The sequence below is a fragment of the Lontra canadensis genome, unplaced genomic scaffold (assembly GCF_010015895.1).
Source record: "Lontra canadensis isolate GAN:19392208 unplaced genomic scaffold, GSC_riverotter_1.0 scaffold2, whole genome shotgun sequence".
Taxonomy (NCBI): domain Eukaryota; kingdom Metazoa; phylum Chordata; class Mammalia; order Carnivora; family Mustelidae; genus Lontra; species Lontra canadensis.
The window spans coordinates 35,170,849-35,191,229 of NW_022630996.1; the positions used below are offsets into that span (position 1 = coordinate 35,170,849).

General features: G+C 38.2%; 1 protein-coding gene across 1 annotated transcript in view; it reads right to left on the reverse strand.

Moving 5' to 3' along the window:
- The window catches only part of NPSR1 (neuropeptide S receptor 1), a 154,176-nt gene that overhangs the window by 42,992 nt on the left and 90,803 nt on the right, over window positions 1-20,381 (reverse strand). Inside the window, 1 exon segment of the mRNA XM_032876278.1 lies at window positions 7,429-7,532. Coding sequence (XP_032732169.1) covers window positions 7,429-7,532 — 104 coding nt within the window.

Consider the following 20,381-nt stretch of genomic DNA (forward strand, 5'->3'; position numbering starts at 1 on the left):
AAAAAAAACTAAAGGTTACATAAAAGAAATGCATTTCAAATAGTCGTGCCTCTTTTTTACAAAAATAAAATGCCAGAAAAATAGCATAAAAACATGTTCAGAGTTTTGAAAGAAAAATTATGATCCAAGAATTTTGTAAATATCATTTCTGTGCCAAGGCACAGAATAATTTACTTATATGTATAAGAAAGAAGAAAGCATAACATCACATAATCTCCTGCAAAATCTTCTGTGAGGAAATATTTCTGCTGATTGAGCATTGTTTCAAAATTAAGAACTCTACAAGAGGGACAGGATTGAATAATAACAGTTCTGGTAAGCAATGAGTCCAAAAATTCCCGCAACATGTTTACAAAATAACTATGGATTTATTTAGGAAACATTCCAGGGAAAAATTTGGGGAGTTGAGAAGAGAGTATAACGGGAGAAGAGAGAGTATAAGGAAAGGAATCAAGTTATATCTTTCCATTTGGACATTTTAGGCACCTCTTTTGTTTTTTATTTTGATAGAGACATACTCAATTTAAAAATTAAAGATAAGCTATGATAGTGAAATAAAAATGGAGAAAATAATTTATTAACTTCTTATGGTTACTGTAACAAATTACCACAAACCTGTGGTTTAGACCAACATAAATTTATTCTCTTACATTTCTAGAGACCAGAAGTGCAAAATCACTTATAGTATACTAGTTCAAAGTCAAAGTGTTAGCCAGGCCAGCCTCCCTCCAAAGGCTCTGGGGGCGGGGCGGGGCGGGGTGGGGGGGTGTTTCCTCCCTTGCCTCTTTCAGCTTCAGGTGATAGCCAGCATTTTTTGATTTGTGGTTATACCAATTACATCTTGGGTCTGTGGTTACAATGCCTCTTCTGTCTGTCAAATCTCCCTCTGCCTCCCTTTTATAAAGGATATATATGATTACATTTAGACTCATTAAGATAATCCAGAATAATCTCCCCATTTAATTACATCTGTAAAGTCCCTATTTGCCATAGAAGGCAATATACATACATTTTAGGGATTAGGATTTGGATTTTGGTGGGGGGGCATCTTTCAGCCTAACACAATTAATAACCAAATAGAAAAGAAAAAAAACATGTCAATAGGAAAAAAAAAATTAACCAAAAAGATTAAAATGAGGTGATTTAAATAATACCAAACACCATTTGTCTCAATAAATATAAATGGCTTAACCTCCTTGACTAAAACAAAGACTATGTACAAAGTTCTTCCCCAAATCTAACTGCTTAGTGTGTTGAAAACAAACCTCTGACACCAAATGATTATCAAAGTTTAAAAAATACAACGATGACCAAAGGCATACAGAACAACTAAAACCAAAAGAAGGCATTTAATACAATACTGCTAACAGATAAATTAAATTCAAAGCAAATTGCACTACATGAGAAAAATGGATTCTTTTTATTTAAAAAAAATACAATGCAATATGGTGATAGAATATTAATAAACTTATATGTGACAAGCAACATAATACTAAATATGTATAACTAAAATGTTTAAAGATTTAAAAGAATAAAACATAATAATACATGGAAAACTTAAACACCTTTTAAAAATAATACACATTATTGTAAAATATCTAGGCAACCATTTCAAAACTGGTCCTAAACTAAACTACCAAGAAAAAAAATCCCTCAATAGATTCCCAAAATTATACAACTTATATAATTTGCATATTTAAAACAACAAGCAATAAAAGCTGAAATTAGTACCATGTTATTTTTTTTTAAAACACCACTTGGAAATTTAAACACCCTTGTAATTAACTTGAGTCAAGAAGGAAATCAAAGTACAATTATAGTCAATTCATAAATGTCAACAATGAAAATTCTACACATCAACAACATATGGGATACCATTTGGAGAACAGATGGCAGCTTGAGGACATATGTCTGAATTCGCACTACCCCACCCCTCAATTCTGACAAAAATGACCTAGGAAATATAAAACTAAGGAAAATCTTCCAGAGAAGTGAGACTTGAATGCAGCAAACTTAGAAAAATTTTATTTAGAAAAATACCAGATTGGATCCATGTACAGGAGGATCCCTGGACTTAAAAAATTAATATACTTTATTTATTACAGCAATTTTAGTTTTACAGAAAAAATAGAGCAGATAGTACAGAGATGTCCCACCCTCCTTTCCCCCAGTTTTCCCTATTATTAACATCCTTCCCTATTATTGGCATCCATTTGTTAAAACTGATGAACTGATATCAACACATTATTACCAAAATCAATGTTTTATATGAAGCCTTATTCTTTGTGTTGTATAATTCTGTGGGTTTTTGATAAATGCATGATATCATGTATCCACCATTCATACAGAAAAGTTTTATTATTCTAAAAATCCTCTGTGCTTTACCTATTCAATCCTTCCAAGTCCCTAGGAACCACTGATCTTTTTATGGTCTTCATCATTTCCCTTTTCCAGAAGGTCATATGGTTGTAATCATACTCATGTAGCCATTTTTTTTCATCCATTCAGCTTTTGAGGAACATCCTGCTTCTAATTTTTGACAATTCTGAATAACATTGCTATAAACATTCTTGTGTTAAGTTTTTGTGTTAATTTTAAGTTGTCAACTCATTATACCTAGGAGTGTATATACCTAGGAGTGTAATTGCTATATTGTATGATAAGAGTATGTTCAATTTTGTTTTTATAAAATTTTATTTTTATAAAATTGAACTGCCAAAATAGCTTTCAAAATGGATGTACCATTTTGCATTCCTGCAAACAGCATTAGCATTTTGCATCATCAGTTTTTTGGACTATAGTCATTCTAATAGCTATGTTAATGCTATCTCGTTGTTCTAATTTGGGATTCCTTAATGCCATACAATGGTGAGCTTCTTTTCATATGCTTGTTTGTTATTGTTCTATCTTCTTTGGAGAAGTGTCTGTTCAGATCTTTTGCTCATTTTTAAGTGGGTTGAGTTTTAAGAGCTCTTTGTATATTTTAGATACAAATCCTTTATCAAGTATGTGTTTTGCAAACATTTTTTTGCCATTCTGTGCCTTGTCTTTTCTGTCTCTTAACAGTGTCTTTTGCAGAGATGTTTTAAATTTTCATAAAATCCAACTTTTCATGTTTTTCTTTCATGGATGTTGCTTTTGGTGTTTTATGTAAAAAGTCATTGAGAAACCCAAAGGCCCCTAGATTCTCTCTTACGTTATCTTCTAGTAGTTTTATAACCTTGCATGTTTCATTTAAGTCTATGATCCATACTGAATTAGTTTTTGTGAAAGGTGTAAAGTCTTTAGTCAGATCATCATCATGATCATTAATATTATTTAATTGGATACCAATGACTCCAGCAGTATTTCTTGGCAAGGCTATCTTTTCTCCATTGAATTGTCTTTGCTCCTTTGTCAAAGATCAGTTGATTTTTAGTGTGCATTTGTTTCTGGGGTCTCTATTCTGTTCCATTGATCTATTTGTTGATTTTTTTTGCCAATATCATGGTGTCTTGATGTAGCTATAGCATTTTTGTAAGTCTGAAATAAGGTAGTATCTCCTCCAACTGTGTTCTTCCTCAGTATTGTATTGGCTTGTCTGTGTCTTTAACCTATCCACATAAACTCTAGAGTTTGTCTGTATCTATAAAATAACTTGGTGGGATTTTGACTGGGATTGCATGGAATTTATAAGTTGTTTTGAATGAAATTGATATCTTAATTATAGTGCATTTTCCTAAAATAGAATACCTATCTTTATACTTTGATATTCTTTGATTTCTCCCACCAAAGTTTTATAGTTTCCTTCATACTGATCTTGCACATATTTTGTTAGGTTTATACCTAAGTCTTTCATATTTTTTGTGCTAACATTAATGGTTATTGCTTCTTAAATTTTAATTCAAATTTTTCATTCCTAGTATATAAAAGCATACTGCATTCTTCAACCTTGTTATTTTTATTTTCACTTAATAAGCCCACAGATTTTCTATGTTTTGTTTTGTTTTCATCTGTGAACAGGTATTTCATCTTTCCCAATCTGTATGCCTTTTATTTCCTTTTTTTGTCCGGTTGAGTAGGGTGGGATTTCCAGTATGATGCTAAATGGCAGTAATGAGAGGGAACAACCTTGCCTTGTTCCCTATCTTAGGAAAGATACATCCAGTCTCTCACCATTGAGTATGAGGTTAGCAGTAGCTTTTTGCAGCTACCAATTGAGGAAATTGCCTTCTATGAAAAGTTTGTGGAGACTTTTTACTGTGAATGGATATTGGATTTTAGCAAATGCTTTTTCTGTATCTATTAAAATGATTATATACATTTTTTTTCACTTCAACTTTTTGATTTAATGAATTACATTAATTGATTTTTGAATGGTGAACCTTGCATACCTGGAATGAATTCCATTTGGTCATGGTATGTAATTCTTTTTATAAGTATTTTCATTCAATTTACTAATATTTGTTGATAATTTTTATATCTCTGTTCATGAGAGATATTGGTCTATAGTTTTACTTTCCTATAATGCCTTTGTCTGGTTTTGGTGTTAGAGTAATGTGGACTCATAGAGTGAGTTAAGAAATGTTCCCTTTGCTTTTATGTTCTAGAAAAATTAAGAAACATATTAGTAGAGGAGCCTGGATGGCTTTGCAGGTTATAGGTCTGCCTTCAGCTCAGGCCATGATCCCAAGGTCCTAGGATTGAGCCCTACATCAGATTCTCCTCAGGAGCAAGTCTGCTGCTCCCTCTCCCCCTGCCCTTCTCCCTACCCCCTCCCAACTCATGTACTCTCTCGCTCTCATAAATAAAAAAAATCTTAAAAAAAAATAAAGAAACTAGTTAGTATAATTTCTTCCTTTAATGTTTGGTAGAATTCACCGGTAAACCCATTTGGACCTGGTGCTTTCTTTCTTAGAAGATTATAAATCATCAATTCAATCTGTTTCATAGATATAGACCTACTCAAGTCATCTATTTTTCCTTGTGTGAGTTTTGGCAGATTGTGTCTTTCAAGGATTTTGTCCATTTCAAGTAATTTATCAAACTTGTATTTCATAAATTCCTTTATTATCATTTTATTATCTACCAGATCAGTAATAATGACCCCTCTTTCATTTTTGATATTAGTAATTTGTGTCATCCCTTTTCTACTCTTCTTTGGCCTGGCAAGAAGTTTATCAGTTTTATTATCTCTTTGAAGAACCAGTTTATAGTTTCATTGATTTTTCATAATTGAATTACTGTTTTCATCTAGTAATTTGTCCTAATTTTTATCATTTAAAACATTCTGCTTGCTTTAGGTTTACATTGGTCTGCTTTCTCTGGTTTCCTAAGGGGGAAGCTTTGTTATTAATTTTAGATCTTTTTTTCTTTTCTAATACAAGAAATTAAATGCTATGTTTCTTCAAAAGCACTGTTTTTATTGTCCTACAAATTATGATAAATTATATTTTCATTTTTTTGACCCACATGTTACTCAGAAGCATGTTGTTTCATCTCCTAAAACATTTAGATTGGCCAGCTATCTTCCTGTTATACATTTTTAGTTTAATTCTAGTTGGGTCTGAGAGCATACTTTGTGCTATTTCCACTCTTTTACATTGTTAAAGTGTGTTTTATGGTGGTATGTAATTCCTCTTGGTGAATGTTCCCTGTGATTTTGATAAGAATAAGCATTCTGTTTTGTTGGATGAAGTGTTGTATAAATGCCAATTAGGTCAATTTGATTGATAGTTTAGTTTATTTCAACTGATAGCTATTTAGCTCAACCATATCCCTGCTTCTAACACTGAGAACTGGCATAATTTATTTCTCAGCAATTTCTAGAATAAGCAATTGATAACATCTACCTAAAAGGAAGCAAATTTTTTAAATAATAAATTAAAATATGTTTTAAAAAATTATCCCTGAAAAAATACCAGTTCCAGATAGTAATCAGGGCTCTTTCACATCTACTAAACTTTCAAGATTATGTTCAGAGCACAAAAGATTTTTAATTGTAACTATTCTCTGTCCATTTTCTGGAGATGAAGTAACTCCATTTCCAAGGTCTAAAAATGATAGAACAAATTAAAATAATGGATGAATATAGTTGCAAAGATTCTACAAAACTCTACTAACAAATGGAATCTTGTAGGATAAGGTTTTCCAAAAATGCATTGTGCTTTATAAGGCTACAGTAATTTAGACCTGAAGTATGGGCATAAAAATAGAAATATATTAATGGAAAATAATTGTAACAGCTCTGAAACAGCACCTCAATCCTAATACCAGTTATGAAACAGTTCATTCTTTCTATAATTAGTTGATGTGCCTTAATCCATATTATATACATATATAATATATTACTAATATATGTACATGACACATATGTAATATTTTATACCATATATTTTATGTATATATGTATATATATTTGCATTTATAATTTTTACATTGAAGCATATTCAACAGGCAAAGCGTAAATGTCTTCAATCTGAAAATAGATATTATCAATAACTGAGAAAAAAACAAGTATCTCAGTTATAAAAAAATTGAAAAAGAATAACAGATAATTTGAAGAAGAAGAAATTCAAATGCCAGTAGATATTTTAAAAAGTCCAATTTCGGTGGTAATACCAGAAATACAAGTTAAAGTAACCAGAGATAATACCTACTTTCTAACAATCTGTCAACGTTTTTCAAAAAGAACAGTAGCCGGTGTTGTGTTAATTTGAGTGGGGGAAATTGGCAAAAAAAAAAAAAAAAAAAAAAAGGAAAGAAAGAAAGAAAAGAAAACTGATAAATTTTCTGAAGATTGTTTAGACAGTGCTACATATACTCTGAATGTTTGTGTCCCTCCAAAATTCACATGTTAGAATCTTAATGTCCATTGTGATGGTGTTAGGGGGTGAGGCTGTTGGGAGATGATTAGGTTATGAGAGTGGAGCCCTCATGAATGGGATTAGTGCTCTTGCAAAAGAGGCTCCATAGAGCTCCCTTGCTCCTTCTGCCATGTGCCATAATCTGGAGTCTGCAACCTGGAAGAAGGCACTTGGTCTGACAATTTCTGGCACAGTGATCTTGAACTTCCAGCCTCCAGAAGTGTGAGAAATAAATATTTGTTGTTTCTAAGCTACCTATTGTGCGGCATTTTTGTTACAGCAGCCTGAATGGACCAAGACAGCCAGAGTATGTCAAAGACCTTCATGTTGACTCCAAAATTTTACTTAATACTTGAAATCTGAACACTTATATTCTTACTAATGCTACTTATGTTTTATTTGTATGTTTATTATTTTAGCAAAAAACCAAAAATCTTACAAATTATTCTTGTCCTTCCAACTGGAAGAAAGCGAGAAGTTTATTGGGTAGAAGTGCTGGGTTCTATATTATTTTCCTTATGAAGAATCCAAGACCTAATCTTGGTGTCAGTTTGTTTCATCACGTTTGTAAGGCGTGACATACCTGCAAATAACGGACTACTCGGCAGACGAGATCAGGTGCCAGAAAATCTCCAGTGAATCGCCAAATGATGTCTGTCAAGATGTTTATCAGACCTGTGAAGGAGTCTAACAAAAACACACAAGTGGTTAATTTGAATCTCTTTCAAATTTCCAGCCTTGCCATAGTAGAAATGAATTCCTGGGGAGATTCCCCCCCTCCTGCCCCAGTTTATCAGATGGCTATTAAGGAAAAGTAAAGCAAGACAAGAGTCCATTGACTTTACTTATTGGAGCTTGTTACCACTTAGATGGATCCACCTTGGAAGGATTTTGGTAATGACTAAAATGACTTTGGTAACCACACAGTTGACATTTTAAGTCCCAGAAGAAGAGTTTTAAGGGGGTTTAGATCTCTACCCAAACAAGGACTGTGTGAGGATCAATAAGGACAAAATTGAGAAAAGGAAATTATTTATCTTCAAGAAGTCCCTCAAAGTCCCCCTTTTTCTATCTGTTACTTTACAGTGTTGACATCTTGTTACCTCCCTATCATCAACAACTCTCCCCAACCCCCACCCCAGTTTCCTTTTCTTCCTTCTCCTTTCCCCCTTCAACACCAGTCCCTAGAAAAAGTGAAGTGCATGATCTATCACTTTAATTAACTTCATTGATTAAACTACAGAGGAACTGAGGCCAAGATTTGAGACCAAGGTCAGAGACTTTATGCTCCTGTGGTTGTCCTTACTCATTTATATACTTATAGGTTGTAAGTTGAGCAGATGTTTACATCAGAAATGTGAAAGTATACTATATGTCTTAAAGCTCCCTCTCACCTCTCCATGACCGCTATCACTACTTGATCATGTGATTCAAAATCTTTCTCAAAACAGTGATGGAGGGATTCTCTGCTGATTGTTGGACAGGGATGGGACTTAGGACAGGCCAGAATTCATCGACTTAAGGTCACTTTCTTGGAAATGGGATATAACACTCTATCAAGGACCCAAGAGGCAAGGCAAACTCTTTGATAGAGTAACTTAGAAGTCTGGAGGAAATGTTGGTCCTTCTTAGGCAAAATGGAAATGTCTGAGTTGCCCTGGCAGACGGTATAAAAAAAGAACAAAAAGGCCATGGTGTAATGGACATATTATGGGAAGCAAGAAGATCCGCCAGAGAATGATGTTGCATGAAAGGGCTCAGAAGACACACCATTCCTGAAGAAAGTAATGGTGAGAGGAACCAGCATTACAAAGAAGCTCAGTGGTGGCCTCCTACTGTAAGGCAGAGTGGATGAGAGGAGAGGGGGTGATAAAGCCAGGTCTTGTAGAACTATAGTAAGTATGAACTGTAATAATTCTCCTAGTCCTTCCTCAAAGGGACCTATGGCCATTTATTTGAATGGCTGTGCACTGGGGAAAGAAGAATATATAGACGTTTTGAGGACTATTAGACATAGGGTCTATGTTGACCTGACACTTGGAAAACTGAAGTGTCATTATGGCCCCACTACAAGCATGGAATCTCATGGGGCCAGGTAACAAATAGAATCCTAGTTGAAGTAGAATGGTTCACTAGATCTGCAGACCTTTCATTGTTCACTTCCCACATCCCTGGGGGTTTAATTTGTATTGACATACTTGGTAGTTGGAATAACTCCATATTAGGCTCCTCATAATAGTGGCAGACAGTAAGACTACACATTTGGACAACATGATGAATTACCCCTTATCATCGTCAATTTAGCTATTGTTGTATTTGACTGTCTTGGAATTACCAACAACGGAGACCAACACTGAGCCTCAATATGGCACTATTTCTTAAGAAGACAAATTTGCTACCTTGTCAAAATTGACTACACTGGATCCTTTCAATACTGCAAGGGAAAGCTCTCCATCTTCCCAGTGTATACCTATTCTGGGTGAGCTTGCTTCCCTGACCTCTGAGTTGTAGTCAGCACCATTCACCAATCCCTAGAGGATTTCTGATTGCTCAACTGGAACGGCATGCCAAACAACATAATATCAGATCAGGAGACCCATTTCATAGTGAAGCAGATATAGGCTTGAACCACTGATCATAGAATCCTCAGTTTATATCATATAGTATACCCTCCAGCAGCAGCTGTCTTCTTGGAGCCCTGGGGTGGTCTCCTAAAGGCATAGATAAAGTGCCAACCTAATGGCACTCTGAAAGGATGGAATGCCATCCTTCAAAATGCTGCGTATGCAAAAAATCAGGGCTTTCTTTATCATGTTGTGTTTACTAATAGGAGGCGGACATACATTTGATAACCAAGGGTTAGAGACAGGAATGGCTTCACGAGACATTACTCCCAAAGAACCCCTGGGACACTTTGTGTACCTCTCTACTCTGCAGGTTGGAGGTCCTAGTCCCAAAAGGAAGTGCAAACTTGCCACGGGACATAACAAGGGTCCCTTTGAACTAAAAGTGATGGCTGCTGCCACAAGGACTCTTTTGTGCAGGGACTAGCAGTCAAGATGAGAAGTCACCACTGTAGCTAAAGTCATTGGTTGTGATCTCAGCAAAGCTGGGTTGATACAATGAAGAAAGGGAAGATTATGGGTAGAACACAGGCAATTTATTTCTCAAGTTATGACTGACAGCAGTAATTAGTGAATGGAGCTAGGGATGCCAGGTATATTGCAGCATGCCCTCAGTGAAGAGTCTGACAGATTATTCAGGCTCTTGGGTGCCCTGTCCTGCCATGGTGGGAGGGTGATAGGGATGGAAATTGAATCTTTATTCTTGTCATGGAGACGTGCACCTGGCTTCAGGTGGCACAAAGACAAAGCTAGTATCAACTCTGTCTTGGATGACAAATGAACTGTACCCTCTAGAAATTGTTCAGATCAAAATTCAAATCCTGCCTTTGTTGAGATTCACTACTAGCCTTTATGGGAGAGGACTGTGGTTTCTGTGCAACTCTACTCAGAGGACTGGGCAGAACTTTAGAAGTAAAGGGTATGTGTTTGGTTGGATTCAGGCTCTCAGCTGAACAGCTAAACAGCAAAAGAAACTTCAGTTTTATAGTAGGCCATTCATAATTCCATTTCCAATAGTTTATTTTTATTGCTGTGTTTCTGTTTAAGAGGAGTAATGAAGGTATGCCCTGGGTGGCTCAGTCTGTTAAATGGCTGCCTTTGGCTCAGGTCATGATCCCAGTGTCCTGGGATCGAGTCCCGCATTGGGCTCCTTGCTCGGCGGAGAGCCTGCTTCTCTCTCTACCTCTGCCTGCCACTCTGCCTGCTTATGCTCTCTCTCTCTGTGTGTGTCAAATAAATAAATAAAATCTTAAAAAAAAAAAGAGGGGTAATGAAAACTGAAATGACACTGTCACTTGGTAAATGATATCTGTGAACCTTGGAGAATGAGAACCGAAGGGAAACCATCGTCCAGAGTAGGTAGGATATATATAGGTTCTCAGAGAATATTTATCCAATAAATTGTCACTGTGGTTTGTCAAAAGCATTTATGGCTTTGTAAAAATTAAACTTTTATTTAGAGATCATTAAAAGCTCATGAGAAGTTGCAGAAATGGCACAGAGTTTTCACATATCTGTCACCCAGCTGTCCCTCATGGTGACATCTTACCTAACTAGAGTTGACTTCGCTGTTTGAAGAATTACTACTCTTAATCCAGGTTTCTGTACAACTGAGTGTGCTCTTAAGGAATGTTACTAAGCAGTCATTATATCCTTGTTAATATTTTAAGTATTTAAAGTATCTTAAGACGTTTTAATCTAACTAAAAACTGTGAGGTACATTTCCTGTTTTATAGATTGGCAACTAAATGTGATTAGAATCTTTCTGAATGTTTTATAACAAATTAGAGGGAAAGCCAGGCTTGTAACCCAGACTTGGATGACTGTGTCCACAGTCTTTACCACAGTGCCTGTGGTGTTTTTTTTTCTCTTTTCTTTTCTTTCCTTTCCTTTTCTTATCTTCCTTTCTAATTCTTGTTCTATCTGTTCTCGTATAGTCCTGAGACCTCAGTATATAGGCATGATTCTTCCTCCCATTCCCTATCCTGGCTGCCCTGATTTTTGTTTTGCCCCTCTCTGTTTATAGGGCCCCACCACCCATAGAATTTGCCTTTATTCCTTTAGAGAACTGTGATGGTAAGTCTTCCTCTTCTGGATCTTCACCATAAACAGGATAGCGCCCAGCTTAACCTAAAACCTTCTAGGATCTGGCCTTGCTTACCTCTTATCAGATACCGTCATGGCATTTTTATATTGAAGACCCCAGTGATCACACATTCGTGTTTTCAGATATGAATTCCCTCTTCTTGAAATTGCCTCACTCCATATATCAGTCTGTTGAATTTTTATTTATCTTTCAATATCTAGCTGACATATCCCCTTTTCCAGGAGCTTCCCTTGACCATTCACACCGCAGGGGCTACAACAAAATGGTTTTGGCCCTCCCAGTCTTATGCTCCTCTGTCTCTTCCTTTTTGTTTCTCTGTAGATAACCATTAGACCACTGGCAAAGCACATGGGAACTACAGCAAAAATGTCGGAGATTAGAGAAATCTTGTAGTGGTCCTGGGTAGTTAGAGAAGTGCTGAGGAGGTCAGATTTGAGCAGGGTGTTGGGAATTGTGAGTAGAAACCTGATCAGTAGAAATCTCATGAAGCATTTCCTCTCAGGAATCAACTGGAAGAATGAATAAAATGGACATTGGAGTTCCTTGGCTCTTCTCCTTTGTTGTACTTATTCTTTAAAGAATAATGGGGGAAATCCCTAAACTTATGTTTCTCTAAATCTAAGTGATTATATTAACAATTATAATGTACTCCGATAAGACTTCCTCCACCCCCCAGCTCAGTCTGAGATAAGCCCAGATCTATCAATGAAACCCGGGCCCAGCCTTTGTGGCTATTAAGCAAATGCTGCTCTAACTGATCAGTAAAAAGCTATTTAGTTACCTAAGTAATTGAATACATTACAAATAAACCTTTCTTAAATGGTAATTAACAGGACCCTGGGAACCAAGGGTACACTTCAAAGGCTTAATCACTTCCATGCTATTACTCCTGCTTTTCCCCATTTCTTCAGTGAGAGATCCTAGGAAACTGCAATACTCAGAAAACCCAAAACAGGCTCACTGCGGGTTTTATGGCTTCTCTGATGGTCTCTCAGAAATCTGAGCGTGGGTTCCCCGTTGGAGCACGGATATGGGTGGAGTGGGAAGAAGTCAAGAATGAGAGGACAGGGGCACCTAGGTGGCTCAGTGGGTTAAGCCTTTGCCTTCTGCTCAGGTCATGATCTCGGGGTCCTGGGATCAAGTCCCACATCAGGCTCTCTGCTCAGTGGGGAGCCTTCTTCCTCCTCCCTCTCTCTCTCTCTGCCTGCCTTTCTGCCTACTTTTGATCTCTGTCAAATAAATAAATAAATTAAAAAAAAAAAAAGGAATGAGGGCACAGCTGAGCTGAACCCTAAAGCGTCAGTAAGGATGGGTCAGGGGGAAACCAGGTGAAAGACACTAATTCTAGGCAGGGCTGACTGCGTGAACAGTTATGGTGTGAAACATCAATTTGTGATTGCTAAAGTCTGAAGTAGGAGCTTCCAAGGTCAAGATATGGGGCTGGGAAGACAAGAGTTGGTCCTTTTAGGGTCTTGTGTGCCAGTTAAAGGAGCTATACTTTTTCCTGTGTACTGTGGGAGCTATTGAATGTTGAAGTGGGGCAAACACCTGTTTCAAATAGATTTCTTTAGTCACCATTGAGGGATCTATTTGGGAGGTCCAACGCTAAATCGCACTATGCTTGTTAGGAAACCATGCAAAAGTATGGGAAAGAGATAAGTGGTACCTGCTGTATGTCAAATAGAAATTGGGATAGGGAGAAGGGTGCAGATCTGAGATATACTTTATAAGGTAAAATAAGGAGGACTTGGTGTTTTAAGTGTGAGACAGATGGAGAAGTCCTGGCTTGGGTGTTCGTAGTAGGTATGGTGGCTCTTGAGAATACAGGAGGATAAGCTCTCTAGATTTGGCTTGTTCCCAGTCTTTGGCAATTCCAGACAAAGCTGATATGAATATTCATGTATAAGATTTTATGTGAATGGAAGTTTTCATTTCCCTAGGGTAATTACCCAAGAGTAAGACTATTGGGCCACAGGATGAGTATACGTTGAACTTCACGAGAAACTACCAGACAGTTTTCCAGAGTGATCATACCAAAAATAAATGTCTGAGAGATATATTCTCTCCTTGTTAGCACCTGGTATGGTCAGTATGTTTTATTTTAGTCATCGGGTTAGGTGTGTTGTGGTCTCTTGTCATGGCTCCCATTTTGCATCTTCCTACTGGTTAACAATGTTGTTGCTATGATCATCCATAGCCCCTACACTTCACATTCCTTTTGGGGTACTGTCAGGGTGGGAGATGGGGTGGGGAGGGTTTTAGTGCTCCGGTCTCTACTTTCTTCTGCAGCTGTGTTCATGAACATGGCTGCTGCTTGTTGCTCAGGGCTCGCTAAGCTGGAGGTCGGAAGCCTCTCCTTTGTCTGACTCAGCCTTTGTCTTATATCAACCTGTGCACCAGGGTCTTGGGCTTGGGAGCTTCTCAGGGTCCCAGTTCCTTCCCCACCATGGCACTTGAACTTCTGCCTTAGATCTGTGGTGGGTCTTGTGTGGGAGAGACTTTTATACCCTTCCCCTAGTGGTGGGTGACTCTCAATGGAATTGGTATAGTATCTTGGGCCAGCCATTTATTGTCCTCATCCCCAAGAGTTGGAGGCCTTCTTACTGGTTGTCTCTATGTCTTTCCCTGGGTTCTGGGGCAACAGTATGTGGTTCCACAGTGGCCTAAGGTGTTTGTTGAGAGAAGCGACTGAGCAGAAGGGCATGATTTCATGCCTTTGCTGAAGGCATAAACTATACCTTCATGTATACCTGCACACCATCTTGGTAAGAACTCCTTAACTCCACCATTGTGTAGTGGAAACAGCCATAGACAACCCTTTAACTGAATGAACACAGCTGTGTCCCAATAATACTTTATAAAAATAAGCTACAGGCTGGATTTGGACTGAGGTCTATATCTTGCCAACCCCTGATCTACAGAATAAACTACAAATTGTGGCGTTTGGAGCCTTCCTATCTGCCTATTAGGTCTGATCTTTTCTTGTCCTACGGTAAATTCATACCATAAGAGAAACTCTTTCAACCAGCACATTAATACTGACAGCTGGCTAATTGATCACAACGTTGGTTAAAAAAAGGAAGCACACACACAAAACCATCTTAAAACATTTGATTATAAAACATTAATGTGCATGCATTTATCATTTCTTTAATGTAGGGCCAAGACTTTTATTTGATTTTATGCATCATCTTGCTTTTGTGTGCATAAAATATATCCATAATGCATCTTTTATGATTTCCAGTTTTGTTTTCTTTAAATTGGAGTGAGAACTTGAGATACCAGCAAAGCAATTTGAGGCAGAATCTCATTGTAGGGATTTTTATAATCCTCTTTCATTCTTTTATAGTTACATACCCTGTGCTTAATTCTATTGCTTCTTTTAGTGACTCAGGAAAAAAAAAGTCAAGCCTTTCCAAAATATCCAATTTAATTTTCACAGAAGCAACAACTCTTTAACATAGTTTATGTTAATTATATCATTTTAATAATGAGTACAACTGGCATAGGCTGGTTTGGGAACAAACACCTGTGACTCATATAACCCAAGAGGTGGGAGCAGAAATGGTTGACTTTTTAGGGACTATCCTGCTAGTCATGGGTGCTAGTTAGTCAGGGTATTAGAAGGAAGAATGGAGAGTGTTCTTTAGCCCATCAAGGCATGAAGAAGATGCAGCCAAGAGACCTTCTATGGGAATCCTTTAGTGTTCCTTGACCATTCCTGGTTGTTCACTCTGTCAGCCCCTTTCTTTATGTTGCGCCCTGACTTGGTAGTTTTTTTATGCACCTCTACCTAAAGGTAGATATCCTAACTCCTCCAGGTTTAGTCAGGGTCACCTTCTTTTTGAAACCTTTTTTGACTACTGGGATTGGCTGATTGCCTTCTCTGGACGTCTCCCTGCCTTGCTATCAAAGCACCTATAACACATTAACACATGTATTCTTTGTATTTCTCTCTGATTCTGCTGTATTATGAGAGGATAAAGATTATTTATTTATGCACTGTCATGTCTTACACCCTAACATCTTATTATATGGTAAGGGCTTGGTAACGTTCCTTGAAATGAATGACGACATTGTTCCCACTGTTGTTGGATCAGCTGCTTCAGCAGAGATGGTTTCACAGAGAAGACTCAACCTCATTAACTGTCTCCTTTAGAGCAGATTGAGGTAATGATTATAGAGTCAAGATGATTGAAGGAGGGATATGATTGGAAATTTTGATCTCGGAGCAGATTCCTTCCTTCCTTCCTTCCTTCCTTCCTTCCTTCCTTCCTTTCTTTCTTTCTTTTTTTTTTTTTTTTTTGTAAATTAAAAAAATTTTTTTTTAAGAGAAGGAGAGAAAGAAAGAGAGAGGGATAGAAAGAAACTTAAGCAGGCTTCATGCCCAGTGCAGATCCCAACTCAAGGCTGGATCTCATGTCCTTGAGATCATGACCTACAGTGAATTCAAGAGTCAGACGCTTAACTGACTGAGCCACCCAGGCATCCCTATCCCTATGCAGATTTCTAGAACAGTGCTCTAGACTCTGAGATCTCTGCTAGATTGTAAGCTCCTGGTTAGCAGTGGCTGTGCCTTACTCATGTTTAGAGCCTCGTCCTTTTTCAAGGTGTCTTGTAAGACACTCAGTGCTTTCAAGATAAAGAAGGAAATGTTGGCGAACTAAACAGATTTGTAAAGTCCTCAAAAATTTGAGGCCAGTCTTGTAAGATTCACCTCACATAGAGAACAAGATGAAGCACCATTTCTTAGATTCCTACTTGCTCTTGGCTGATGTTCATACTTTCCCACTCAGAATAGAACTATGGGAATAACGAATACTTAGCAAACCAAGTAATTTTCTTGACAAGTGAGTAACATGTGAACAGTTGTCACACTGGATAAGGGGACCACTGAATACAAACAATTTCAAGAATACTTCAACATATTTGACAACGTTTTATCTTCAACTATGGTGTTATGGATGGGAGGCTCCCTGGTTTCCTGGAGGACACTGTGGATGGCAATGTCGATAGGGAATCTCCAGGGTATACAATGTTCCCAGCTCAACTCCATGTCTTTAGTATTGTTTGTTTTATTTTTAAACCAAGGGAGGTGATAATTGTTTGCTTGTGGTTGTGCATGAAAATGTTTTTGATATTGCTAAGGGTCATTGTCTCTCTCTTCACCCCCCTTTCTTTGGAATAAGATTTGAAGACTTTATGTGAAAATTTGTTTCATGATGAAACTTGCATTGCCCAATCTGATGTCAGGTGCTTAACTGCCAATTAAAATTATTTCTCAAAAAAGTAAGTTCTTTCTCTAAGTTTTATTCTCATTTTATAATACTAATATGATCCTGGCACCATGCCCTTTGCCAAGATTAAGTACTGGCTGAGCTTAATGGCCCAAACTGTCAACTCCCCAGCTCTTTATTAATCCTGGGAAAGTGGCCTGCACCTCCGTCATTATTGCTCAATTAGGTAAATAACCATTACATCCATTCTCATTAGACCACTCTCTTCACAGAAAGCTCTTTCCGAGGTTTTCATCTAGTCTTAATAAGTCATAAATGCCACTAGTGTCTCCCTTTTTCCATTGGTCCACTAAACAAATAAAAATCATGTATATAATTAATGGAACCCCAATCCTCCTAAAACCTATTCTCTGCTTCCTTTGTGTGCAGAAGACAAGAATCCCATTACATGAGGCCAACTGGCTAGCATGGGTCATTGGTTATTGCCGGATGGTGAAGAATTCTTATACTCATATGTGTAAATATCAGGTTTAGCAAAAGCATATGTTTCCTTGAAGTGAGCGAAAATAAAGCATCGAGTGACTACTATTTCTCCTCCTTACTCTTCTTTACAGAGAAATTTCTTGAGGCATGGCAGTACATGACTCTGAGTATAAAAATGTAAGATATGGACAACTTGTCTCCTCCTCTAATGAGAGTTTGTTTTCCTAGTAAGAATGATCTTCCATCAATCCCATCAATGGTCTTGGATTGTTAAAAGTGCAAGTGAAGGAGAGAAGAGTTCCATTTGCAGTTATCTAAGAGATGAGTTCTTTGAATGTCTTTTCTTTTTTCTTTGCAATTCTTGCCCAGAGACAGCTGAGTTGTAGCAGGTTGGCATGCAAGTAGGAGATTGCAACAAGAAATAGTTGGTTCTCATTTCATGCTGCTACAAAAGGGCACAGGCTTATACATATGGACGTGAGGCAGACACAGATAGGCTGCTCAGATCCCTCTTGAAGAAAGACCTTCCTGTGCAGCTGTGAGAAGTGTGGTTTGCTGGCATCCTCCCACTGTTAGACTTCTCAGGGACTACCTCAGCTTCCTAGTTGAGATCACACTGTTTGTAGTACAAGTCCTGCCAATGACTGAGCAAGGTGTGGGTAGAAGGGTCTAGTCATTTATTTCCATCTAGCATGAGAATCCTATAATGAGCTAGCAGAAACTGTAAGACTGCCATTATGTTCTGATGGGTCCTCCTGCCCAATCTTGCTTCTTCCTTTTTATTTTCTTACACGTTACATTTCGCCATCCATTTTTGCGTGCCTTATTTTGTTCAGCATCTGTCTTCCAAAGAACCCAACTTGCTACAAGAGGTAGGGCAGGAAGGGACACATGACCATTCATTGTCTAGGGATAGTCTTTAAAGGCTGCCTCTTTGCATAATCTAAGATCTTAGCTGCCAGCCCAGTCCCAAACTCCTACCCAATTTTCTGGAAAATAGTTTTCTAAAAAAATTGATAAATAGGAGGTTCAGGCTTTGTTTAACTAGATCTACAGTAATGACTGTCTATCTTATTTTCTACAGTGCATGCTCATTAATTTGTGTTAATTTAATACATTTGGCATCCACTAAGAAAACAGTGTTGATTAAATTAACTGATTGGTTTACAAGGTGAATACAATCAAGCCAGTACTCGAGAGAATAGAATACAAAGAAATACTAGTTGTGATGAATGGTTCAGAGCTAGGACCATTATTTGTTGGCAGAGATACTGTTTATGGGGCAAATCTTTGTTGGGCTAGACTGTGCTGTGCAATGCAGGAAATGTGACATTCCCAGACTGTGTGATAATTCCAAATGCCCAAACCTTTCTAAATGCCCCAGGACTTCCTCCAGTGGGAGATCACTTATAAAGCGAGGTGAGGTGTTCAAGGTCAGAGCTACCTAGAAGAGTCTGAACTGCTGCTTCATATTTTAAGGCAAAGTCGAGTTGTCTGTGATGAGTCAGGAGTGGCGGGGGTTGGGGGGTGGAGCCAAAACTCAGAGGACAGAAGATAGGATCAAGCAAGCAGAGTGCGGTAGCAGGAGCCAATCACAGGGTCAGAAGGAAGCTGGAGGATTTGGGCCACCGTCGGGTCCTAGAATAGCAGAGTGGAACAAAGCCATGCCCTGCCCAGTAAGTGACTGATGAAAGCAGATCCAGGGATCAGTCTGGAAACAAGAGAGCATGCTGGGTTTCAGAGCACTGGACCCTTGGAAGAGGATTTTTTGTTCCAGTGTATCTTGTAAGGCCTTGGCCTCATCTTTCCAGGTGATGCTCACCTTTCCCAAAAAAATAGCTCTCTGAGTCTGATCTTGCCAGTAAGGAGGGCACAGACAAATTTTGGCTGACGACCTTTGTGCCAGGCATTGCGTGGGGCTATTTAACATGTGTTAGTTCATTTAATGCAGCATTTGCATGAGTGTATCTGCGCCAGGCTCGCCAGTGTACACATCAATAGAATTAGTGACTGTTGAGAGTTCGCATTCATCTTTGGGTTTAGTGAAATCTGTAGCGTAAATTGGACGTTTATGTATTACTAATTGAATCGAAGAATTCTAATTAGATGAAATCATTCAGACTAAGGTGAAGTATAACCACAGACACTCAGAAAAATCACAGAATCTTAGAGAAGCAGGAACACTATCAGCGAACCAACCTGAGACTTCTGTATGTGACAAGGATTAACCTCCATAAACAGGAGAGGTCAGGTCAGGCATAATCTACAGGTAACCTCTTTCCATCACCATAACTGTCCCCCAAAAGGCAACAGTATAATTTCTGCATCTTGTGGTCATTATGAGGACTAAATTAAGCAAGGCACAGAAAGCACACGTGTCAGTGCAAGTCACAAGGGAGGCCTTGAATGCATGCCACCTGCTCTGCTCAGTTCCCCAAGAGAGAAATGAAGCCAAGAGAATGTAAGTAATGTGTTGAAAGGCACACACATGATAAACCCAAGAGCCAGGACTCCGAGCCAGGTTATCTAGTCTCTTATTTTTGTACAGCTTTCAAACTAAGAATGGCCTTTAAAATGTTATAATGATCGAATGAAATGACAAGAAGGAAAACGGTTTGTGGCACAGGAAAAGTACATGAAATTCCAATTTCAGGATCCACATGTGTATTGGAAGGCAGCCAGGCCCGTGTGCTCCCACATTGCCCATGGCTGCTTTCCTGCTACACCAGCAGAGCTCGCTGATGGAGCTCAGGGAGCTCCCAAAGCTGAAAAGATTTAGAAAAAGCTGGCTGACCCTTCTCTAGACCTGAGACCCCAGATCCTGCCATTACGCCCAAGTGCTGGTGGATCCAGACTACTTGTGATTTTGCCAGATCTTTCGGTATTGGGGAATTATCAAACTGCCACGCAGATTGCACCTGAAGTGCTCCCCACTGGCTGACATCGGAGAGTTGTGACAGTACCAGATGGGAACAGATTCTTCCATCTTAACAAAAATCCAATCTCACTCTCTTTCATGTTCAAAGCACTTGATTAATGAGGACCTGAAGGGGGAGAAAGAACACTGGGCTGGGCTGGGCTGGGC